The sequence below is a fragment of the Oncorhynchus kisutch genome, linkage group LG10 (assembly GCF_002021735.2).
Source record: "Oncorhynchus kisutch isolate 150728-3 linkage group LG10, Okis_V2, whole genome shotgun sequence".
NCBI lineage: Eukaryota > Metazoa > Chordata > Actinopteri > Salmoniformes > Salmonidae > Oncorhynchus > Oncorhynchus kisutch.
In genome coordinates this window covers 9,067,167-9,092,960 of record NC_034183.2, presented here as the reverse complement: position 1 = coordinate 9,092,960, position 25,794 = coordinate 9,067,167, and the positions used below count along the sequence as shown (strand labels likewise).

Sequence of the window (25,794 nt, the reverse complement as noted above, 5' to 3'; positions counted from 1 at the left end):
AAGAACCCACACTACCTTGATTATGGTGCCGTCCATGGGCTTGTACTCAGTCATGAACTCATCCAGGAAGACCTTGAAGGTGTTGACCCAGACCTTGACGGGCGACTCGCTCCAGTCCCTCTGTTCCAGCCGCATGTTCTTCTCCAGGATGTGTTCAAACAGGGCGTACAGGTCCTTATAACGGATACTCTTACCGTCATCCATCTGGAGGAGAGGGACAGGGGGAGAAGGAGAAGAGAGGGACAGGGGAGGAGGAGGAGAGAGGGACAGGGGAGGAGGAGAAGGATAGAGGGACAGGGGAGGAGGAGGAGGATAGGGGAGGAGGATAGAGGGACAGGGGAGGAGGAGGAGGATAGAGGGATAGGGGAGGAGGAGGAGGATAGAGGGACAGGGGAGGAGGAGGATAGAGGGACAGGGGAGGAGGAGGAGGATAGAGGGACAGGGGAGGAGGAGGAGGATAGGGGGATAGGGGAGGAGGAGGAGGATAGAGGGACAGGGGAGGAGGAGGAGGATAGAGGGACAGGGGAGGAGGAGGAAGATAGAGGGATAGGGGAGGAGGAGGAGGATAGAGGGACAGGGGAGGAGGGGGAGAGAGGGACAGGGGAGGAGGAGGAGGAGGAGAGAGGAACGGGGGAGGAGGAGGAGGGTAGAGGGATAGGAGAGGAGGAGGAGAGAGGGACAGGGGGAGGAGGGAGAGAGGGACATTGGAGGAGGGGGAGAGAGGGACAGGGGAGGAGGAGAGAGGGACAGCGGAGGAGGATAGAGGGACAGGGGAGGAGGAGGAGGATAGAGGGACAGGGGAGGAGGAGGAGAGGGGGATAGGGGAGGAGGAGGAGGAGAGAGGGACAGGGGAGGAAGAGGAGAGGGGGATAGGGGAGGAAGAGGAGAGAGGGATAGGGGAGAAGGAGGAGAGAGGGACAGGGGGAGAAGGAGGAGAGAGGGACAGGGGAGGAAGAGGAGAGGGGGATAGGGGAGGAAGAGGAGAGAGGGATAGGGGAGAAGGAGGAGAGAGGGACAGGGGGAGAAGGAGGAGAGAGGGATAGGGGGAGAAGAAGGAGAGAGGGGAGGTTAAGAGATATTTGGAAGAAGAGGTATTTGTGGATAGGACCAGCCCATACATGATAATCTAAAGCATTTTGAGATCTTGTGAGAAAGTGCTATAATGCAATTGATTACGGCGTTACTATGTAAAGTAGTATGGAAGACAGAGATAATGATTACAGTATTACTATGTAAAGTAGTATGGAAGACAGAGATAATGATTACAGTATTACTACGTAAAGTAGTATGGAAGACAGAGATAATGATTAGAGTATTACTATGTAAAGTAGTATGGAAGACAGAGATGAGGAAGGACATGGAGGTAGAAAGGAGGCAAGACTACAGACATTGATTTATGTGCTACAATAGGGTCAGCCACTGTCTGAGGAAAAAGCCTTGTGTGGTCACTGATGGTTGTCATTGGAGTGCCCAGCACCCAACAACCTAACCATGTACAACGACAGTACGCCATGTCCATAGTGATACTCACAGCCAGGGCGGTGGAGTAGGAGTTGAAGATGTTGAGGCGGAACTCCTTCAGAGCTTTCTTGAAGACCACGTCCACCAAGGTGTCCTTCTGACAGTCCTCCGAGTCCAGGTCACTGATCTGTAATAATATCAGAGTCCAGATCACTGATCTGTAATAATATCAGAGTCCAGATCACTGATCTGTAATAATATCAGAGTCCAGGTCACTGATCTGTAATAATATCAGAGTCCAGATCACTGATCTGTAATAATATCAGAGTCCAGATCACTGATCTGTAATAATATCAGAGTCCAGGTCACTGATCTGTAATAATATCAGAGTCCAGATCACTGATCTGTAATAATATCAGAGTCCAGATCACTGATCTGTAATAATATCAGAGTCCAGATCACTGATCTATAATAATATCAGAGTCCAGATCACTGATCTGTAATAATATCAGAGTCCAGATCACTGATCTGTAATAATATCAGAGTCCAGATCACTGATCTGTAATAATATCAGAGTCCAGATCACTGATCTATAATAATATCAGAGTCCAGATCACTGATCTGTAATAATATCAGAGTCCAGATCACTGATCTATAATAATATCAGAGTCCAGATCACTGATCTGTAGTAATATCAGAGTCCAGATCACTGATCTATAATAATATGGTCAGTATGTGGCTGCTGTGTAAATATGTTGTGACTATTGTGTTATACGGTGTAGCACAGTGGTCACCAAACGGTCGATGGCGATCGACTGGTCGATCTGTAAGGCATTCCAGGTCGATGGAAAAAACTAAACAAAGATAATTGCCTTGCATTCCTACTGTTTTCTGTCTCGAGCTGTTGGCAGTAGGTGCACTTGTTTCAGCTGTCCTGTCAAGTGTTCCCATTGTGAACCATTTCATGTGTCTGACGGTATAAACTCTGCGTACTCGGAGTGCCCGAAGAGCAAATCAGGTGCACCAACAGGCCTACCACTGTCCAATCAGATGTCTCAGATCACAGTGTCTGCAGCTTCCCACTGTCCAATCAGATGGCTCAGATCACAGTGTCTGCAGCTTCCCACTGTCCAATCAGATGTCTCAGATCACCGTGTCTGCAGCTTCCCACTGTCCAATCAGATGGCTCAGATCACAGTGTCTGCAGCTTCCCACTGTCCAATCAGATGTCTCAGATCACAGTGTCTGCAGCTTCCCACTGTCCAATCAGATGTCTCAGATCACAGTGTCTGCAGCTTCCCACTGTCCAATCAGATGTCTCAGATCACAGTGTCTGCAGCTTCCCACTGTCCAATCAGATGTCTCAGATCACAGTGTCTGCAGCTTCCTCGATACAGTGAGATTTCAAAACGTCTAAAACCAGGACTAGAGAGACTGTCAGCGAATACAACAAAGAGCTGATGTTGTATGACTTCATGTTTAACACTTCGTACGACATGAAATGCGCTTCTCCACTCACACTGAAACCGGCACTGCAGCTTCAATGAATAAATAGCAAAGTGTGTTGATAGGCTTTGTTATTATAAGCGGTTGTGTTTTTTATATATATATATATATAATGGAATATTTCACTTTCTCTGGTCATAGAAGGAACAACATGAATTTGTGCATGAGGCAGAAATAATGTGGTGTGAATTGAATTTCGCCATCAGCTGGAAGACAGTGCCCCTCCTCAGTGTCGGAGGAGGGGGGAGAGGGACCGTCCGACGGCGAGAGACAGACCCTCCGATGCAGGCACCATCAGCCCAATAAAATAAAGCTAATTATTTCACTGTATGCTCACTCAGCTGTGCCTCACAAGTAATACAAAACCATATATTATTATTATAATATCACAGAACTGTTATTAATAGGTTCATGTTGAACAGGCATCATCAACATATTTAAGTCAAGTTTCAAAATAATTCTGACCGGTAGATCTCAGCCTCCATTTTGAATCAGAAAGTGATCTTGATTGGTCACCACTGGTTTACTACAATACAGTACTGCTGTGTTAGTGACCACTGTGTACTACAATACAGTACTGCTGTGTTGGTGACCACTGGTTTACTACAATACAGTACTGCTGTGTTGGTGACCACTGGTTTACTACAATACAGTACTGCTGTGTTGGTGACCACTGTGTACTACAATACAGTACTGCTGTGTTGGTGACCACTGGTTTACTACAATACAGTACTGCTGTGTTAGTGACCACTGGTGTACTACAATACAGTACTGCTGTGTTGGTGACCACTGGTTTACTACAATACAGTACTGCTGTGTTGGTGACCACTGGTTTACTACAATACAGTACTGCTGTGTTAGTGACCACTGGTTTACTACAATACAGTACTGCTGTGTTAGTGACCACTGGTTTACTACAATACAGTACTGCTGTGTTAGTGACCACTGGTTTACTACAATACAGTACTGCTGTGTTGGTGACCACTGGTGTAGGTAGTACAATACAGTACTGCTGTGTTGGTGACCACTAGTGTACTACAATACAGTACTGCTGTGTTGGTGACCACTGGTGTACTACAATACAGTACTGCTGTGTTGGTGACCACTGGTTTACTACAATACAGTACTGCTGTGTTGGTGACCACTGGTTTACTACAATACAGTACTGCTGTGTTGGTGACCACTGGTATACTACAATACAGTACTGCTGTGTTGGTGACCACTGGTGTAGGTAGTACAATACAGTACTGCTGTGTTCGTGACCACTGGTGTAGTACAAGTGTTGTAAGAATATGTACACCTGTCTGCCTGCCTGTCTGTCTACCAGTCTGCCTGTCTCTCTGTTTTACTCTGCCTGCCTGTCTCTGTTTCCCTCTGCCTGCCTGTCTGTCTACCAGTCTGTCTGTCTCTCTGTTTCCCTCTGCCTGCCTGTCTGTCTACCAGTCTGTCTGTCTCTCTGTTTCCCTCTGCCTGCCTGTCTGTCTACCAGTCTGTCTGTCTTTCTACCAGCCTGCCTGTACCTGTTTCCCTCTGCCTGCCTGTCTGTCTACCAGTCTGCCTGTACCTGTTTCCCTCTGCCTGCCTGTCTGTCAACCAGTCTGCCTGTCTGTCTACCAGTCTGCCTGTCTGTCTACCAGTCTGTCTCTCTGTTTCCCTCTGCCTGCCTGGACCTGTTTCCCTCTGCCTGCCTGTCTGTCTACCAGTCTGTCTGTCTGTCTGTCTACCAGTCTGTCTGTCTGTCTACCAGTCTGCCTGTACCTGTTTCCCTCTGCCTGCCTGTACCTGTTTCCCTCTGCCTGCCTGTACCTGTTTGCCTCTGCCTGCCTGTACCTGTTTCCCTCTGCCTGCCTGTACCTGTTTCCCCCTGCCTGCCTGTACCTGTTTCCCTCTGCCTGCCTGTACCTGTTTCCCTCTGCCTGCCTGTACCTGTTTCCCTCTGCCTGCCTGTACCTACCTTCTTCATGAGAAAGTCGTTCATGCTCCTGTAGTCGTGGGTGCTGGTGAGGATGTGTAGCGCGTCGTTCCCCCACTGGGCGGGCTCTAGGACCACGCTGCTGATCTTGACGCTGCGCCTCCGCCTCACTTTGGGAGAGGGCTCCTTGTTCTCCTTGGTCTCCCGTCCCCTAGTCCCCATCAGGTTGGGACTGTGGGGGGGAGACGTTGTTCCGTCTGAACCCGCCACGGTCATAAAGATATAGTAGGGATGTTGTGAAGACAATTGTTTCTATTTAAGCAATACGGCCCGAGGGGGTGAGGTATATGACCAATAGACCACGGCTAAGGGCTGTTCTTAGTCACGACACAACGCGGAGTGACTGAATACAGCCCTTAGCCGTAGTATATTGGCAATATAACACAACCCCCCCCCCCCCCGAGGTGCCTTATTGCTATTATAAACTGGTTACCAGCGTAGTTAGAGCAGTAAACATACATGTTGTCACATCCGTGGTATACGGTCTGATATTCCATAGCTGTCAACCAATCAGCATTCAACCCTAGTTCATAATTTGTTTTGCGTCTTATTGTTGAGTGTAACCTAATATCACATGTCCAGTGTTATGAAATACAACAGAACTTTACTGTCCTTCTTCCCCTCTGGATAAAGCAGGACAAAGTGTCTTACCTATCTTGTCAGTGCCGTCTCTCTGTGTGGACTGCTGCTTGTCTCTAGACAGCTTCTTCTCTGCATGCTTGGTCTTGCCCCAGAACCGTAACTTCCCTCGTACTCTGCTGCAACACACAGTCACACAGCTCAGAAGACTCCTGTGTTAACAGACTAGTACCCTTGTCACACTAGTTGCTGAAACAGTGCTGGAAAGGACAATAATATACAGAGACAACTCCGAGCCAGAACAGTCCTGGTGAATCTGCTCGGCTGTGTTAACAGACTAGTACCCTTGTCACACTAGTTGCTGAAACAGTGCTGGAAAGGACAATAATATACAGAGACAACTCCGAGCCAGAACAGTCCTGGTGAATCTGCTCGCTGTGTTAACAGACTAGTACCCTTGTCACACTAGTTGCTGAAACAGTGCTGGAAAGGACAATAATATACAGAGACAACTCCGAGCCAGAACAGTCCTGGTGAATCTGCTCGGCTGTGTTAACAGACTAGTACCCTTGTCACACTAGTTGCTGAAACAGTGCTGGAAAGGACAATAATATACAGAGACAACTCCGAGCCAGAACAGTCCTGGTGAATCTGCTCGGCTGTGTTAACAGACTAGTACCCTTGTCACACTAGTTGCTGAAACAGTGCTGGAAAGGACAATAATATACAGAGACAACTCCGAGCCAGAACAGTCCTGGTGAATCTGCTCGGCTGTGTTAACAGACTAGTACCCTTGTCACACTAGTTGCTGAAACAGTGCTGGAAAGGACAATAATATACAGAGACAACTCCGAGCCAGAACAGTCCTGGTGAATCTGCTCGGCTGTGTTAACAGACTAGTACCCTTGTCACACTAGTTGCTGAAACAGTGCTGGAAAGGACAATAATATACAGAGACAACTCCGAGCCAGAACAGTCCTGGTGAATCTGCTCGGCTGTGTTAACAGACTAGTACCCTTGTCACACTAGTTGCTGAAACAGTGCTGGAAAGGACAATAATATACAGAGACAACTCCGAGCCAGAACAGTCCTGGTGAATCTGCTCGGCCCGATCTAAATATATATATATAAAAAAGGTACACAATACAATCTTCTTTGTGCGTCTGCAGAATGATTGTGTCTGGCTCATATATTATTTATTTAACCTTAATTTAACCGGGCAAGTCAGTTAAGAACAAATTCTTATTTACAATGATGGCCTACAGGGGAACAGTGGGTTAACTGCCTTGTTCAGGGCAGAACGACAGATTTTTACCTTGTCAGCTCAAGGAATCGATCGAGCAACCTTCCTAATTCAACGCTCTAACCTCGAGGCTACCTGCCACCCCATATGGGCTATAGAGGCAGGGAGGGAGGGAGGGAGGCAGAGAGGGAGGGATGGAGGGAGGCAGGGAGGGAGGCATGGAGGGAGGCAGGGAGGGAGGAGGGAGGGAGGGAGGGAGGGAGGCAGGGAGGAGGGAGGGAGGGAGGGATGGGAGGGAGGAGGCAGGGGAGGCAGGCAGGGAGGGAGGGCGGGCGGGAGGGAGGGAGGGAGGGGGAGGCGGCAGGCAGGCAGGCAGGCAGGCAGGGAGGGAGGGGGAGGGAGGGAGGGAGGGAGGGAGGGAGGGAGGGAGGGAGGGCAGGGAGGGAGGCAGGGAGGGAGGCAGGGAGGGAGGCAGGGAGGCAGGCAGGGAGGGAGGCAGGGAGGGAGGCCAGGGAGGGAGGGAGGGAGGAGGGAGGCAGGGAGGGAGGCAGGGAGGGAGGGAGGCAGGGAGGCGGGGCAGGGAGGGCAGCGGGAGGGAGGCAGGGAGGGAAGCAGGGTGGGAGGAAGGGAGGGAGGCAGGGATGGAGGGAGGCAGGGAGGGAGGGATGGAGGGATGCAGGGAGGGAGGCATGGAGGGAGGGAGGGAGGGAAGCAGGGTGGGAGGAAGGGAGGGAGGGAGGCAGGATCGGGCATGGAGGGAGGGAGGCATGGAGGGGAGGGAGGGCAGGCATGGAGGGGAGGGAGGGAGGGAGGGAGGGAGGGAGGGAGGGAGGGAGGGAGGGAGGGAGGGAGGGAGGGAGGGAGGAGGGAGGGAGGGAGGGAGGGAGGGAGGGAGGGAGGGAGAAGCTACCTTCCATCCTGACTGGATGTCTTCCTAAGCACTGCTACCTTTCCCAGGTCTCCTGAAGACATGGTCTTGTGGATGCTCTTCTGCACTTCCTTGTGAGCAGCCTGGGAGAATGGAAGGGAAGTCTTTTATTACCCAACATATGACAGTTGTTGGCATCAAAGGCTCGGGATATTTTTCCATGGTTTTATGAGTCATATCCTGAAACGGGAAAAGATGGTGAGAGAGGTGACCCATTTGAGACAGAATATACATTTTTTGCAATATCAGACTTAAATGTCAATACACCCATGTTCCTATCACATCACTCGTTCCGTCTGCACAGAACAACAACTAACAGTCTACAAACAAACTGACATATTTACACATTGAGACAGTAGACGTACAGACATAGATAGTACAACATATTTTCTGAGAAAACGACTAAACTAGAAGAGACACGAGTGGGTGAGAGAGAGAGAGCTCATGCTCTCAGAAAGACGTGGAAGGGGAAATAGAATGGTGTGTCAATGGGTTAAAGGTTCCAGCATGCATCACTGACCGCTCTCCTGCCTATGACTAGTTGCACTAACCTGATCCCAGATCTGTTTGTGATGACCATTAGAGTTAGCGAGACAGCCCAAACAGTTCTGAGATCAGGTTTCGAGGAGAGTGACATGGCATTTTTATTTTATTTTATTGAACCTGTATTTTGACAGGAAGTCATACTGATGCTAGGTTCTATTTTACAGATGAGCCCTGCAGAAATACACCAAACACATACAGTATAACAAAACACATGAAGAGAAAAAAACAGACACATTTTTTATCAACATAGAGATCGTGACTCTGAAGTGACCAAAGAGGGACCAGAACATCTCATTTCAGAGAGCTCTGGACGTCGTTCCACATAAAGGCCGTTACATAAAACTCGAAGCAGCCATTTTGGGGTACTGTGTGTACGACGGGTGATTATTCTCTCCACTTTCAGTCGCTGTCTTTTTGAGACTCTCTTCCTAGATGAGGTTCGACTGCAGTGTGTTTGAGACTAACTCTTCCTAGATGAGGTTCGACTGCAGTGTTTTTGAGACTATCTATTCCTAGAAGAGGTTCGACTGCAGTGTTTTTGAGACTATCTATTCCTAGAAGAGGTTCGACTGCAGTGTTTTTGAGACTAACTATACTTTCTGAAGGCACTGTACAGTGTAAGTAGACATCACTTAGAGACACACTGACAGTTTGAATGACACAAATGAATAACACATTTAACTTATACAAACACACACTTACATGCACAATGTGTGTGTGTGTGTGTTTCCTTTGGGTAGTGTACTGTGTTAACCCACCTCTCTGGCGGTCTGTCCAGTGGTGGCTCTAGAGACAGAGACCAACGACCACTCCTTGTTCACCAGGTCCTTATCAGACCTACAATACAGTCACAAGATGTTACATCTCTTTGTACCCTTTCAAATGTCATTGCATATTCAAATATATTTGAATATATCTTTCCTGTGTTTTACAATGTTGTTGCTGTACAAGACAATGAAAAATAACAGAATTAGGAAATATTTTCATGACCATTTAGAAGAAAAACAACAACTTAGTGGTCATTTATTGAAATTAAAGTGTCAATTTGTACACATTGTCTGTCAGTGAAAAAGAAATAAAGCTAGTGTTGAGAGAACAAATGAACAACAAAGCTTTGAATGAGCAGCAACATCAAAGCAACATCAAAGCAACATCAAAGCAACGTTACAGCAACGTTACAGCAACGTTACAGCAACGTTACAGCAACATCAAAAGCAACGTTACAGCAACATCAAAAGCAACGTTACAGCAACGTTACAGCCACATCAAAAGCAACGTTACAGCCACATCAAAAGCAACGTTACAGCCACATCAAAAGCAACGTTACAGCAACGTTACAGCAACATCAAAAGCAACGTTACAGCCACATCAAAAGCAACGTTACAGCAACGTTACAGCAACATCAAAAGCAACGTTACAGCCACATCAAAAGCAACGCTACAGCAACGTTACAGCAACATCAAAAGCAACGTTACAGCAACGTTACAGCCACATCAAAGCAACGTTACAGCAACGTTACAGCAACATCAAAAGCAACGTTACAGCAACGTTACAGCAACATCAAAAGCAACGTTACAGCAACATCAAAAGCAACGTTACAGCAACATCAAAAGCAACGTTACAGCAACATCAAAAGCAACGTTACAGCAACGTTACAGCAGCATCAAAAGCAACGTTACAGCAACATCAAAGCAACGTTACAGCAACGTTACAGCAACATCAAAGCAGCGTTACAGCAACATCAAAGCAACGTTACAGCAACGTTACAGCAACATCAAAGCAACGTTACAGCAACATCAAAGCAACGTTACAGCAACATCAAAAGCAACGTTACAGCAACGTCAAACACTCACTTGGAGAAGGGGAGCTTGCGTCGGGGTGAGAACGTGACGCTGGAGGGTGGCTTCTCAGTCATATTGACAATGATGTTCTTGGTCGGAGTCTTCTTCTGTGATGCCAAGGCTGCTTCCCTGCTCTCCAGGATCCTGTCGGTGGAGACCCAGTTGTCCTGCGCTGGCCTGCCTGCCTTCCTCTCCTGCTGGCTGGGAGGGACTTCACCAGCGGGGGCCTTGGGCTCCAGAACTATCTGGATATCTACCTCGGAAGGACAAAGGCCATGGCTGGAGTTGGAGGAGTGCACAAAGCTAGACATGTCGACCCCAGCTAAGTCTCTCGGAGGTTTGGTAACAGTCCTAGGCGGCTGGGCCTTCTCTGATACTTCCAGGCCAGCGATGGGTGTAGGGGAGAATGTTGCAGGGGTTACACCCATCTGGAGTGCACTCTCCTGGGCTTTTGCCGCCCGCAGTTCCTCTTCGTCCAGCTGGGTCTCCTTCTGCATACTGATGACCACCACCACGGGCCCTCGAGAGGAGGACTCTCTCCTCTCCTTCACACGCTTGTTGGGGCTCTGTTGCTTAGGCTTGGGCTCACTGCTGTGGTCCTCAGGGGGGATGTAGACGGTGGATTGTGTAGCCTCCGTCACCACCTCCTTGATAGGGGGCAGTAGCTCCTCTGTCCTGGGGCTCAGATCATTCTGTTTTACCACCTCCTTGATAGGGGGCAGTAGCTCCTCTGTCCTGGGGCTCAGATCATTCTGTTTTACCACCTCCTTGATAGGGGGCAGTAGCTCCTCTGTCCCGGGGCTCAGATCATTCTGTTTTACCACCTCCTTGATAGGGGGCAGTAGCTCCTCTGTCCCGGGGCTCAGATCATTCTGTTTTACCACCTCCTTGATAGGGGGCAGTAGCATGGGCGGTAGCTCCTCTGTCCCGGGGCTCAGATCATTCTGTTTTACCACCGAATCCTCTTGGGAAGAAGTCCGGAGCGGCGCTGACTGGTTAACATGGTAACCGGGGTAACCTCCTGCCTCCACCTCGACGTCTATGGAGGTGCTCCCGTGGCTACCAGGGGAGGAGGGCCGGTGGTGTTGGTGGTCGTCAAGGGGATAGGAGATGCTGTCCGGACACGGGGGTACATGGGTCTCCTCTTCTGGCAGAGTCCCTCCTGTTCTGTGGGTCCGCACCTTGAGTAGCTCCAGGCTGAACTGGGTCTGCTCCAGCTCCCTCATACGCCGATTCTGTCTCTTGGCCCGTGTCTTGTGGCTGCTGGGCTCTATACTCTGTCTGCTGGACTCGTCTATACACGGTCTTCTCTCGCTCTCTCTATCCTCTTCCTCTTCCAACAAACACTTCCACCTAGATTCATTAGAGTCTTCAGTAGGCCAGACCGTGGAGACATCTTGGATGACATGATGGTGGGTGATCTCGACGACATGGTCCTCCGAGATGTCCGTATCCAGGCCCATGGTCCTATCTGTCTTCTCTTCTTCTGTGGTGGAGCTACTTTGTCCATTGAGCAACTGCTTTTCCTGCTGACTCTGCTCTTTTAGTTCTGTGAACCTACAGGAAACAGGGAGTCAAACTGTAAGCTAACACAGCCTAAAGCAAATCTACCTTCCATTCCTACTCTTCTCCAATGTGTTCTTCATCAGTGTATGGAAAGGCTAATCATTTGAACAATAGGGTACGCAAGCTCTTGTTCCAGCCTAGCACTAAAATACACATAATGTGTTTTTTCTTTAACCAATTATAACTCAGGTGTTTTTAGAGCTATTGTGACGTCCCTGAATTTGTCTGAACCGTCTGTGCTTCTCCTGCACACGAGGCGCCTGCCCTTTAATTCCCCATTAAATAGATAGCGTCAGTTGAGCAAAAGGGGGTGACAGTGGGGTGAACGAGGAAGTATTCTTCTTTACTCTGTATGTTTTGTTGTATTTATAAAGTGTTCTTTGTAGTTGTGTCTCCAGATTAACCCGGATCAGATCCTCTCACTTCTTCCTTTGGGACTAAACATCTCAGTTGGTCTTTGCTGTTCTGCACCGTAATGGCCGCCGGAGCCCTGTGCTGTTCTGCACCGTAATGGCCGCTAGAGCCCTGTGCTGTTCTGCACCGTAATGGCCGCCGGAGCCCTGTGCTGTTCTGCACCGTAATGGCCGCTAGAGCCCTGTGCTGTTCTGCACCGTAATGGCCGCTAGAGCCCTGTGCTGTTCTGCACCGTAATGGTCGCCAGAGCCCTGTGCTGTTCTGCACCGTAATGGCCGCCAGAGCCCTGTGCTGTTCTGCACCGTAATGGCCGCTAGAGCCCTGTGCTGTTCTGCACCGTAATGGCCGCTAGAGCCCTGTGCTGTTCTGCACCGTAATGGCCGCTAGAGCCATGTGCTGTTCTACACCGTAATGGCCGCCAGAGCCCTGTGCTGTTCTGCACCGTAATGGCCGCTAGAGCCCTGTGCTGTTCTGCACCGTAATGGTCGCCAGAGCCCTGTGCTGTTCTGCACCGTAATGGCCGCTAGAGCCCTGTGCTGTTCTGCACCGTAATGGCCGCTAGAGCCCTGTACTGTTCTGCACCGTAATGGTCGATAGAGCCCTGTGCTGTTCTGCACCGTAATGGCCGCTAGAGCCCTGTGCTGTTCTGCACCGTAATGGTCGCCAGAGCCCTGTGCTGTTCTGCACCGTAATGGCCGCCAGAGCCCTGTGCTGTTCTGCACCGTAATGGCCGCCAGAGCCCTGTGCTGTTCTGCACCGTAATGGCCGCTAGAGCCCTGTGCTGTTCTGCACCGTAATGGCCGCCAGAGCCCTGTGCTGTTCTGCACCGTAATGGCCGCTAGAGCCCTGTGCTGTTCTGCACCGTAATGGCCGCTAGAGCCCTGTGCTGTTCTGCACCGTAATGGTCGCCAGAGCCCTGTGCTGTTCTGCACCGTAATGGTCGCCAGAGCCCTGTGCTGTTCTGCACCGTAATGGCCGCCATAGCCCTGTGCTGTTCTGCACCGTAATGGCCGCCAGAGCCCTGTGCTGTTCTGCACCGTAATGGCCGCCAGAGCCCTGTGCTGTTCTGCACCGTAATGGCCGCCAGAGCCCTGTGCTGTTCTGCACCGTAATGGCTGCCAGAGCCCTGTGCTGGCTGCAGTTTCTTCACCGCCTCTGTATTATCAGGGCAGAGTACCGCCACTGCAGAAACTGGCCTTTCTCTGTAGGAGATCTGTTGGCGGATTGGATTGACTGACTGTTTGAGTGGGATTTACACCGTGTTGGGTTGTGTTCAGTGGTTGGTGAAGACTACTGGGAGTTCTGGTAACCTTTTATAGTTGTGTGGTAGAAGACGTTGAGATTCTGATTGTATGATTGAGACCGGTTTAAGCTACACTTTGTGAAGAGGCAAAGACTGTGTGACTGAGGTGACTTGAGTTCACATGAACTCCTTTACCGGGCAGGACTCTTTTTAGGCCTGAGGTACGGGACTTGCTTGAGGAACCAGAGATCGTTGTGCTGTGATGTTATTATGTGGGAGATCATTTATTTTTTATTTAAATAAAAAATGTAAAAATAAATAAAATAATTATAACCAACGCAAAAGAATATAGTTGTTTTGAAGTTATTTCCAATGTTTTAAGGGTTTCTGTTAAAGTATATTTCCATCCTGACTTTTACATGAGTCCTTTGTATTGGTGGAGACTTGACAGACCAGATGGAACTCATTCCCTCACAAACAAAAAAGGAGAATATTTTCTCTGATAAGCACGACCTACCTGGTACCCCTAACAAACAATAACCTCATGTCAAACCCGTTACACTATGTTTGATCATATTTAGAATATAAATCCATATTGTCCATCTTTATGTACACTGAGTATACAAAACATTAAGAAAAACATTGTTCCATAACAGACTGACCAGATGAATCCAGGTGAAAGCTATGCTCCCTTATTGATGTCACTTGTTAAATCCACTTCAATCAGTGTAGATGAAGTGGAGGAGACAGGTTAAAGAAGGATTTTTAAGCCTCGAGAAAACTGAGACATGGATTGTGTATGTGGGCAAATTCAGAGGGTGAACGGGCAAGACAAAATATTTAAGTGCCTTTGAACATGGTATGGTAGTAGGTGCCAGGCGCACCGGTTTGTGTCAATAACTGCAACGCTGCTGGGTTTTTCACGCTCAACAGTTTCCCATGTGGATCACAAATGGTCCACCACCCTAAGAACATCCAGACAACTTGACACAACTGTGGGAAGCATTGGAGTCCACATGGGCCAGCATCCCTGTGGAACGCTTTCAATACCTTGTAGAGTCCATGCCCGACAAATTGAGGCTGTTCTGAGGGCAAAAGATGGAGGGGGTGCAACTCAATATTAGGAAGGTGTTCTTGATGTTTGGTATACTCGGTGTATATCATAAAATAGAAATGTTTATCACTCCTAGCTACCTCAAGCGTGCCATGTAGCCCCTGCAGGCTGCCTGTAGCAGCATAAGTGCACCACGTGTGCTACGGTCGTGGGCTCTCTCTCTGTAGACACGCCAGGCTGTCTGCACCGTAATGGCCGCCAGAGCCCTGTGCTGGATGCAGTTTCTCCAGCGCCTCTGTATTATCAGGGCAGAGTCCCGCCACTGCAGGAACTGCCTGCACTGCCTGTAGCCCCTCCACGATGCCTGCAGGCACACTGCTGCCTCCTCCTGGACGGCTGGGTCCACTGCTGCCTCCTCCTGGACAGCTGGGTCCACTGCTGCCTCCTCCTGGACGGCTAGGTCCTCTGCTGCCTCCTCCTGGACGGCTGGGTCCTCTGCTGCCTCCTCCTGGACGGCTGGGTCCTCTGCTGCCTCCTCCTGGACGGCTGGGTCCTCTGCTGCCTCCTCCTGGACGGCTGGGTCCTCTGCTGCCTCCTCCTGGACGGCTGGGTCCTCTGCTGCCTCCTCCTGGACGGCTGGGTTCTCTGCTGCCTCCTCCTGGACGGCTGCGTCCACTGCTGCCGCCTCCTGGACGGCTGGGTCCACTGCTGCCTCCTCCTGGACGGCTGGGTCCACTGCTGCCTCCTCCTGGACGGCTGGGTCCACTGCTGCCTCCTCCTGGAAGGCTGGGTCCGCTGCTGCCTCCTCCTGGACGGCTGGGTCCGCTGCTGCCTCCAACTGTCTGAGCAGGCAGCCCCTCCACCATCGCTTTGGAGAGGAGAGAATTGAGAAATATGAATTAACAAAGTGTGAAGTCATATTTGTGGCAAAAACTGAGAATGTTTTTTGACTGGGGTGTTATCTTTGAAGTATAAATTGAAATGAATTGCATGTTAGTGGTTGTAGAGTTCTGGAGTAGTGTCGAGAATCCTTTGGAGGAAAGAAAAAGCTTATTTTACAAAACTGACCCTTTAAGGCGCAATTTGCATGTGAACTGAATATATCCCAGAAAGACCTCCAGTAGGTAAACATCTACTGAGATATGTTAATAAGATATAGAAGTTGTTGGAACGCAATACGTTTGTTGTCCCGTATACGATGACAGGATGACATGGATATCCCGTCAGATATTTTAACAAAACACAGTGCCTGAATGTTTGACTGGCTAAAATAAACTCTCTGTGAACAACTCACTCAGAACATGGCCTTGGCTCTCTCTTTTTTTCACCTCTGTGCACATTGGGTTGACTTGTGCTTTCTAGGAAGCGTTTCTGCTCTACTACGGTGGTATATAGCAAGGCAGGAGGTGAGAGAGACAAGGGAGTCAAAAGGTCATCTAAAGGGCTACATAGGGAGAATCCAGTGAACATTGTACAGTTAAAGTCGGAAGTTTACATACACACCTTAGCCAATGACTGGCTAAAATAAACTCTCTGTGAACAACTCACTTTAATAAGTTGACTACTTCCCTCTACAGTCATAAACTCAACCCACAGTTTCTTTGTGGCGACTGAAACAAATGAACACAGCTACAGAACAAAAATATATTTAACGGCCCCAGAGAATAACATTTCTAAATTAGCAGTAGTCTGTATTTACAGTTGAAATCGGAAGTTTACATACACCTTAGCCAAATACATTTGAAACTCAGTTTTCACAATTCCTGACATTTAATCCTAGTAAATTCTCTGTCTTAGGTCAGTTAGAATCACCACTTTATTTTAAGAAGGTGAAATGTCAGAATAATAGTAGAGAGAATGATTTATTTCAGGTTTGAACTCTTTCATCACATTCCCAGTGGGTCAGAAGTTTACACTCAATTAGTATTTGGTAGCATTGCTTTTAAATTGTTTCACTTGGGTCAAACGTGTCGGGTAGCCTTTCACAAGCTTCCCACAATAAGTTGGGTGAATTGTGGCCCATTCCTCCTGACAGAGCTGGTGTAACTGAGTCAGGTTTGTAGGCCTCCTTGCTCACACATGCTTTATCAGTTCTGCCCACAAGTTTTCTATAGGATTGAGGTCAGGGCTTTGTGATGGCCACTCCAATATCTTGACTTTGTTGTCCTTAATCCATTTTGCCACAACTTTGGAAGTATGCTTGGGGTCATTGTCCATTTGGAAGACCCATATGCGACCAAGCTTTAACTCCTTGACTGATGTCTTGCGATGTATCTTTAATATATCCACATAACTTTCCTTCCTCATGGGGCCATCTATTTTGTGAAGTGCACCAGTCCCTCCTGCAGCAAAGCACCCCCACAACATGATGCTGCCACCTCCGTGCTTCACAGTTGGGATGGTGTTCTTCGGCTTGCAAGCCTCCCCCTTTTTCCTCCAAACATAACGATGGTCATTATGGCCAAACAGTTCTATTTTTGTTTCATCAGACCAGAGGACATTTCTCCAAAAAGTATGATCTTTGTCCCCATGTGCAGTTGCAAAACGTAGTCTGGCTTTTTTATGGCGGTTTTGGAGCAGTGGCTTCTTCCTTACTGAATGACCTTTCAGGTTATGTCGATATAGGACTCATTTTATTGTGGATATAGATACTTTTGTACCTGTTTCCTCCAGCATCTTCACAAGGTCCTTTGCTGTTGTTCTGGGATTGATTTGCACTTTTTGCACCAAAGTAGGTTCATCTCTAGGAGACAGAACGCATCTCCTTCCTGAGCAGTATGGCGGCTGCGTGGTCCCATGGTGTTTATACTTGCGTACTATTGTTTGTACAGATGAACGTGGTACCTTCAGGTGTGTGGAAATTGTATGAAGTATGAACCAAACTTGTGGATGTCTCCAATTTTATTTCCTGAGGTCTTGGCTGATTTCTTTCGATTTTCCCATGATGAGCAAAGTGGCACTGAGTTTGAAGGTAGGCCTTGAAATACATCCACAGGTACACCTCCAATTGACTCAAATGATGTAAATTAGCCAACAGAAGCTTCTAAAGCCATGACATAATTTTCTGGAATTTTCCAAGCTGTTTAAAGGCACAGTCAACTTAGTGCATGTAAACTTCTGACCCACTGGAATTGTGATACAGTGAATTATGAGTGAAATTATCTGTCTGTAAACAATTGTTGGAAAAATTACTTGTCATGCAAAAAGTAGAAGTCCTAACCGACTTGCTAAAACGATAGTTTGTTAACAAAACATTTGTGGCGTGTAAACTTCCGACTTCAACTGTATATGCCGTGAGTAAAAAAAAAGTTACAAAAAAATCACTTTGCGAGATTTAAATTCTCTGTTTTGGTTCACTTCTACAATGAAATGGTTGTCTTTAAACACTTGTAACCTAACATGATAAACTTTTCAAACAGCTACTGCTATTGACGGTTGACGTGTGTGCGTAATCATTTTATTGCCAATTATTCGACTAAACATGATTAGAGTTTTAGCATGTCTGTCACTAGGTTCTGAGCTGATTTGGTATGTTTGTTGTTCAGTCCGACAATGATTTGGACAGCAGACTGACTTCTCTCTACTGGGACCCAAGTATCCCTTCCAGAAACTATATGGCCTCCAGGAAAGCAATTTTCCCCTCTTTCTCAGTTGGGGCGGCAGCGTAGCCTAGTGGTTAGAGCGTTGGGCTAGTAACCGGAAGGTTGCGAGTTCAAACCCCCGAGCTGACAAGGTACAAATCTGTCGTTCTGCCCCTGAACAGGCAGTTAACCCACTGTTCCCAGGCCGTCATTGAAAATAAGAATATGTTCTTAACTGACTTGCCTAGTTAAATAAAGGTAAAAATAAATAAATGTGGAGCGTGAGGTAGCCAGTCACTACTGGCTACTACCCTGCGTCACTACACTGGTCTTCGAACCCTACTGGTCAGTCAGTCAGATAATAGATTATGTAAATTGTCACTCTGAAACAGGAAAGGGCCCTCCCCTACTGGTCAGTTAGATAATAGATTATGTAAATTGTCACTCTGAAACAGGAAAGGGCCTTCCCCTACTGGTCAGTCAGTTAGATAATAGATTATGTAAATTGTCACTCTGAAACAGGAAAGGGCTGAAACTGTTGCCACAAAGTTGGCTGAAGTAGCCAAATCTGTCCACATAGAAAACGACTCAAGTAAGAGTGAAGAGTGAATTAATGCAAATTAATTACTTAAAAATCATAATGTGATTATCTGGATTTTTGTTTTAGATTCCGTCTCTCACAGTTGAAGTGTACCTATGATAGAAATTACAGACCTGTACATGCTTTGTAAGTAGGAAAACCTGCAAAATCGGCAGTGTATGAAATACTTGTTCTCCCCACTGTATATGTCCGTCAAAATGATAGTCTCAGCGCTTCTAGTGTTAACAGACAGAAATGGATTTACTGCGGCCTGTGTGGTCTAGAGGTGCTGCAGACCCTGGCACACATAAACTAGAGTTGGCATGGGTTTGAATCCGACCCTTCTGACTCTCACCTCTCCTCACCTTTCAGTGTTCTGTCCACTGTCCTCTGTTCAATAAAAACAATTTTAAAAAAGAACAAGAAATAGAAATACAAGAATGGACATTCCCATTCAAGTCAATGTTCCGCGATGGTTAGACTGACTGTCATATCGATTCTACCCAGTGACAGGGCACGGACTGGTGTGGTGCCCTGACTACAGCGTCTCACCTGGATGACATCAGCGGCCTGTCTCATGTTGATGAAGTGTTTCCTCTCCAGCCGGGCTCGGAAGCGGCGCTGCAGCGTTACGATGCATCCTAACACCTCCTTGTGGAGCAGAGCCTGCAGCCGCTGACGCTCCGCATCCCGCAGGAACACCTGCAGTACAGAGAGAGACCCGGGGGGAGGAGCCGGCAGTGACTAGACACACCCACACCCAGGGAACAGAAAGGCTGCAATGCGCGTGAGAGAGAGAGACAGAGAGAGAGAGAGAGAGAGAGAGAGACAGAGAGAGAGAGAGAGAGAGACAGAGAGAGAGAGAGACATACAGAGAGAGAGAGAGAGAGACAGACAGACAGACAGACAGACAGACAGACAGACAGACAGACAGACAGACAGACAGACAGACAGACAGACAGACAGACAGACAGACAGAGAGAGAGAGAGAGAGAGAGAGAGAGAGACAGAGACACCGATAGAGAGAGAGAGACAGAGAGAGAGAGAGACAGAGAGACAGAGAGACAGAGAGAGAGAGACAGAGAGAGAGAGAGAGAGAGAGACCGATAGAGAGAGAGACAGAGACAGACAGACAGACAGAGAGAGAGAGAGAGAGAGAGAGAGAGAGAGAGAGAGAGAGAGACAGACAGACAGACAGACAGAGAGAGAGAGACAGAGAGAGAGAGAGAGAGAGAGAGAGACAGACAGACAGAGAGAGAGAGAGAGACAGACAGACAGAGAGAGAGACAGAGATAGAGACAGAGAGACAGAGAGAGAGAGAGACAGAGAGAGAGAGAGAGAGAGAGAGAGAGAGAGAGAGAGAGAGAGAGAGAGAGAGAATACCATTGTGTTGCCCACTTGATACCCAGCGGGTGCTAGATGAACTTGACGAAAGAACTCCCTGATGCCAGACTTGGTTGGTCTAGTGATGTCTGGTAAGAGCACACGAAAGTGACGCACAAAGTCCTGCAAAAGACGAGACAAAAGAGATCTAAAATAACATTAAATCAACAGTGACCTCGAAGGGATACAAGTTAGGGTCTTACAACCTGTAAATAAGACTGACTACATTCCAAGTGCATGGATGTGACATCACGGCATCTACATTCAGTTCAATGGGACTGAACGATGAGAATTAGCACCATTGACCAGTAAATTTTTACAGTTACAATTTAGTCATTTAGCAGAAGCTCTTATCCTGAGTGACTTACAGTCAGTGCATTCAACCAAGTAATACACAGTATGGTGTGTCTGTTATGATCATCTGTGCCCGTGACTTCAATGCTGTATCCTGATTGGTTGGTGTGAGGAAGGTGTACCTGGAAGGTGTATTTGATGGTGTATCCTGATTGGTTGGTGTAAGGAAGGTGTACCTGGAAGGTGTATTTGATGGCGTATCCTGATTGGTTGGTGTGAGGAAGGTGTACCTGGAAGGTGTATTTGATGGCGTATCCTGATTGGCGGATGCGGACGGTCTCCAGCATGCCTGTGTACCTCAGCTGCCTGAGCACAAGGGCATCATTGAAACGCAGGGGGAGCTGAGAGAGAGACAGAGACAGAGACAGAGAGAGAAAGAGAGACAGAGAGGAGACAGAGAGAGAAAGAGTGAAAGAGAGGGAGAAAGAGTGAGAGAGGGAGAAAGAGTGAGAGAGAGAGAAAGAGTAAAAGAGAGAAAGAGTGAAAGAGACAGAGAAAGAGTGAGAGAGAGATGAGAGAGAAAGAGTGAGAGAGAAACAGAGAGAAAGAGTGAAAGAGACAGAGAAAGTGTGAGAGAGAGATGAGAGAAAGAGTGAGAGAGAAACAGAGAAAGAGTGAGAGATAGAAAGATAATAAGAGAGAGAGAGAAGGAAAGAGAGATTTAAAACACCCAAGAACGATTAAAACATTGTATAATTGGCTATAATGGGCTACGCAGTTTCATTGTGACATTAGCATCTGACCTAACTGAAGCAGCTGTTCCTACAGCAGCTGTTATCTGAATGTACCTTCTCTGCATTGGAGCGGACACACTTGACAAAGTAGGGCTCCGACTGACCCAGGGTCTCCATCAGCTTGTTGAGAGAGGCCTTCACACAGCAAGAGACAATGACATCACAACATTAGTAATGTAACAATAACAACAACAATAATAATAATAATATAACTTTAATAATAATAAACGATACCAATAACAATAATAATAATAATAAAACAATACTAATAATAACAACAACAACAATAATGATAATATCAACAATAATAACAACGGTAATAAAACAATACTAATAATAACAACAACAACAATAATGATAATATTAACAATAATAGCAACGGTAATAAAACAATACTAATAACAATACCAATAATAATAATAGAACGGTACTAATACTAATAACAACAACAATAATAATAATAATAATAATAATAATAAAACAATACTAATAACAACAACAATAATACTAGTAATAATATAATAATAATACTAACAACAATAATACTAGTAATAATACTAACAACAATAATAATAATAATAACAACAATAATACTAGTAATAATATAATAATAACAACAATAATACTAGTAATAATATAATAATAATAACAATAATACTAGTAACAACAATAATACTAGTAATATAATAATAATAATAACAATAATACTAGTAATATAATAATAATAATAATAACAACAACAATAATACTAGTAATAATATAATAATAATACTAACAACAATAATACTAGTAATAATACTAACAACAATAATAATAATAATAACAACAATAATACTAGTAATAATATAATAATAATAACAATAATACTAGTAACAACAATAATACTAGTAATATAATAATAATAATAATAATAACAACTTACAATACAGTCATGCGTATATACAATTTAATGCACGGGTGGTCCCGGGAATCGAACCCACTATCCCGGCGTTGCAAGTGCCATGCTCTACCTAGCTTCCCATCATATTACCATCTCATAATACGTTGAATTAACCAAGTAGTATAAAAGCACATGTTGTTTATTATAGTAGACTCATGTTCCATTCTAAATCAACCTCTTGCCCTTTTGATCTGAGATCATCACTATGACATATTTTCATTTATATAATTCTTAAGATCTTCACAAAGTGCCTCGAGATACGTAGTGTTGGAACTGGGCGCTGATGCTGGGTGTTGGTTTGAGGGCTGTGCAGAGATGAGGACGCAGAGACACTAAAGGGTGAGAGAGGAGTCTAACCTGGAACTGGGCGCTGATGCTGGGTGTTTTCTTCTTCTTGTGCAGGAGGAGGAGGGACTTAGTGATGCGGTCGTGGAGGGTCACGCTGCTCAGGTACCTCAGAGACTTCACGTCCAACAGGTGCTGCTCAGATACAGGAAGCGCCATAAGAACACGGTCAGACAGTGTACTATTCCAAAGAATGCACAGAACTATTCCTCTTGTAAACTGTTACTGTCCATCTGTGCTCGTCTCCATAAAGCTTTGTAAATTCACCGTAGTAATGTAATCCATTTCATCACTATTGAGATTCCCATAGAAACCATAGAGAAAATATCACTTGTACTTTCAAGGTTTAAAATGGCCACGACTTTGTCAGGACCTTACCTTCGGTAAGCTGGGCTTGGACTTGTAGTTTTTGTTCCGCCTTTGGGAGAGAGATTGGTTGTCAGATAAACTACTGAATGAACGTACTGTATATGAACACACATTGACCACTGCCTGTCCATGGTTTCTGACTGTGGCTTGAGCGTTCATGGTGATGGTCACACTTGGCAATACTCTACTCTGTTCCTAATGTTTTGTCCACTCAGTGTATCAGTGTAGATGTATTTATATTCTGGACTCTGTTCCTAATGTTTTGTCCACTCAGTGTAGATGTATTTATATTCCTGACTCTGTTCCTAATGTTTTGTCCACTCAGTGTATCAGTGTAGATATATTTATATTCCTGACTCTGTTCCTAATGTTTTGTCCACTCAGTGTAGATGTAATTATATTCCAGACTCTGTTCCTAATGTTTTGTCCACTCAGTGTATCAGTGTAGATGTAATTATATTCCTTGACTCTGTTCCTAATGTTTTGTCCACTCAGTGTATCAGTGTAGATATATTTATATTCCTGACTCTGTTCCTAATGTTTTGTCCACTCAGTGTAGATGTAATTATATTCCAGACTCTGTTCCTAATGTTTTGTCCACTCAGTGTATCAGTGTAGATGTAATTATATTCCAGACTCTGTTCCTAATGTTTTGTCCACTCAGTGTATCAGTGTAGATGTATTTATATTCCTGACTCTGTTCCTAATGTTTTGCCCACTCAGTGTATCAGTGTAGATGTAATTATATTCCTGACTCTGTTCCTAATGTTTTGTCCATTCAGTGTATCAGTGTAGATGTATTTATATTCTGGACTCTGTTCCTAATGTTTTGTCCACTCAGTGTAGATGTAATTATATTCCAGACTCTGTTCCTAATGTTTTGTAGATGTATTCATACTCTGACTCTGGGTCCCAGACTTCTAATATTTCTGTCTTAATGTCTTTGTTCTTTTTAACTTTTAGATTGTGTTTATTGTTATTGTGGTACTAGATATTGCTGGAAACATCAGCATTTCCCTGCACCAGTGATAACGTCTGCAAAAACGGTGAACACGGCCGATACACTTTGATTTGACTTTGTAGTCATACTCACATGAGGATGCTCTGTGCCCTCTCCAGCAGCTTGCTGCCAGTAGAGTTGAAGAAGATGCCGTCAGCAAACTCTGAGCCAGAGGAGGACAGACCACCCTGTCTGGACCGGCGCCCGTTACAGCCCACGCCATAACCATCCCTAGAGGAGAGATAGAGTGACAGAAAGAGAGGGGGGGGGGAGAAAGAGTGAAAAAGAAGAAGAGAGAAGGAGCAATAGGGGTAATTTGTATCCATAAAAAGTACTTTTATGCTTTGAGAATCCATAAAACAGTGTGATAGGTACCTGGTGGGCTTTTCCTTCAGTGTGTTGCTGCCCTGGAGGTCTGACAAGGGCGTCCGGGGATTCTTTCGAGTGATATCTGTACAAGACAGAGATGGAAGGGAGGACGGACAGAGAGTTGAGGAGAGAGAGACATGAGGAGACAGGGACATGAGGAGAGAGAGAGAGACATGAGGAGAGAGAGGGTTGAGGAGACAGAGAGACATGAGGCAAGAGAGGCATGAGGAGAGAGAGACATGAGGAGACAGGGACATGAGGAGAGAGAGAGAGACATGAGGAGAGAGAGGGTTGAGGAGACAGAGAGACATGAGGCAAGAGAGGCATGAGGAGAGACATGAGGAGACAGGGACATGAGGAGAGAGAGAGCGACATGAGGAGAGAGAGGGTTGAGGAGAGAGAGAGAGAGTTGAGGAGAGAGAGACGAGAGAGAGAGTTGAGGAGAGAGATAGAGTTGAGGAGAGAGAGACGAGAGAGAGAGAGAGAGAGAGAGAGAGAGTTGAGGAGAGAGAGACGAGAGAGAGAGTTGAGGAGAGAGAGAGTTGAGGAGAGAGAGAGACATGAGGAGAGACATGAGAGGAGAGAGAGACATGAGAAGAAAGAGAGAGACATGAGGAGAGAGAGACATGAGGAGAAAGAGGGTTGAGGAGAGAGAGGGACATGAGAAGAGAGAGAGACATGAGAAGAGAGAGACATGAGGAGAGAGAGAGTTGAGGAGAGAAAGAGAGACATGAGAAGAGAGAGAGTTGAGAGAGAGAGACATGAGGAGAGAGAGAGTTAAGGAGAGAGAGAGAGTTAAGGAGAGAGAGAGAGAGTTAAGGAGAGAGAGACAGGAGGAGAGAGAGAGTTAAGGAGAGAGAGACATGAGGAGAGAGAGAGACAGGAGGAGAGAGAGAGTTAAGGAGAGAGAGAGACATGAGGAGAGAGAGAGACATGAGGAGAGAAGGATACACATGCAACTCCATTATTGAATGGTGATATCAGATCAAGTAAGAACAAGATATTGGATCAAGTAAGTTCTCTCTGCTACCACATGGAAAGCGATACTGGAGCGCCAACTCTAGGTCAAGAAGGCTTCTTAACAGCTTCTACCCCCACGCCATAAGACTCCTGAACACCTAATCAAATGGACACCCAGACTAATTGCATTGACCCCCCCCCCCCCACCCCCCCACACACACTTTGTTTATTATCTATCCATAGTCACTTTAGTCAGTCTCACTCAGATATCATATTCAAAACGGCAAACATTTCTCTCTACCTTATGGCTAAATGTGTACAATTCCAGGAAATGAGTTATAAAATTGGGTACGCAGACCCACAAGCAATTGCAGCCCCTCATGACGAGTTCAGATCCACCCTCATCCTGAGTAGCCCATCCCTGTGTTAAATGATCAAAAACGGCTGTAATATCACACAGTTGGGCCTTTTATCGAGTGAGAACAAGTTAATTCAGAACTAGCTAATTGTTTGCTTCCTTATTTGTAAGCCCAGGAAAAGAGAGCTGGGTAGCAGAGAGCATTGTGGGACTTGGAGTTTTCTTACTGTATTTCTCATCTTTGCATCTCTGCAGGATCTCAAGGCTCCTCTGGTGCACAGGGTGGTGGAGGAAGCTGAAGCTGTCCACGCTCTTGACAACACACGGTACAGCAGCATCATTCACTGGGAGAGAGAGAGAGAGAGAGAGAGAGAGAGAGAGAGAGAGAGAGAGAGAGAGAGAGAGAGAGAGAGAGAGAGAGAGAGAGAGGAAGAGAGAGAGCGCGAGAGAGGAATAATTCATGTGTTA

The 25,794-nt window shown here is 46.5% G+C and overlaps 1 protein-coding gene across 4 annotated transcripts in view; it reads right to left on the bottom strand.

Moving 5' to 3' along the window:
* The window catches only part of LOC109898287 (unconventional myosin-IXAa-like), a 274,482-nt gene that overhangs the window by 37,120 nt on the left and 211,568 nt on the right, over positions 1 to 25,794 (bottom strand). For 2 of the 4 annotated variants that reach the window (XM_031833015.1, XM_031833013.1), the window contains exons 14-30: positions 25,554 to 25,670; positions 24,015 to 24,090; positions 23,733 to 23,870; positions 22,649 to 22,688; positions 22,283 to 22,405; positions 21,040 to 21,120; positions 20,482 to 20,592; positions 19,898 to 20,020; positions 19,067 to 19,216; positions 14,494 to 15,221; positions 10,089 to 11,633; positions 8,994 to 9,072; positions 7,672 to 7,772; positions 5,591 to 5,697; positions 4,922 to 5,136; positions 1,532 to 1,648; positions 16 to 204 (exon numbers count right to left, since the gene is read on the bottom strand). In XM_031833015.1, the coding sequence (XP_031688875.1) occupies positions 16 to 204; positions 1,532 to 1,648; positions 4,922 to 5,136; positions 5,591 to 5,697; positions 7,672 to 7,772; positions 8,994 to 9,072; positions 10,089 to 11,633; positions 14,494 to 15,221; positions 19,067 to 19,216; positions 19,898 to 20,020; positions 20,482 to 20,592; positions 21,040 to 21,120; positions 22,283 to 22,405; positions 22,649 to 22,688; positions 23,733 to 23,870; positions 24,015 to 24,090; positions 25,554 to 25,670 (4,040 nt within the window). The remainder of the gene's footprint in view (positions 1 to 15; positions 205 to 1,531; positions 1,649 to 4,921; positions 5,137 to 5,590; positions 5,698 to 7,671; positions 7,773 to 8,993; positions 9,073 to 10,088; positions 11,634 to 14,493; positions 15,222 to 19,066; positions 19,217 to 19,897; positions 20,021 to 20,481; positions 20,593 to 21,039; positions 21,121 to 22,282; positions 22,406 to 22,648; positions 22,689 to 23,732; positions 23,871 to 24,014; positions 24,091 to 25,553; positions 25,671 to 25,794) is intronic. The other 2 variants (XM_031833016.1, XM_031833014.1) reach the window with 2 other exon arrangements.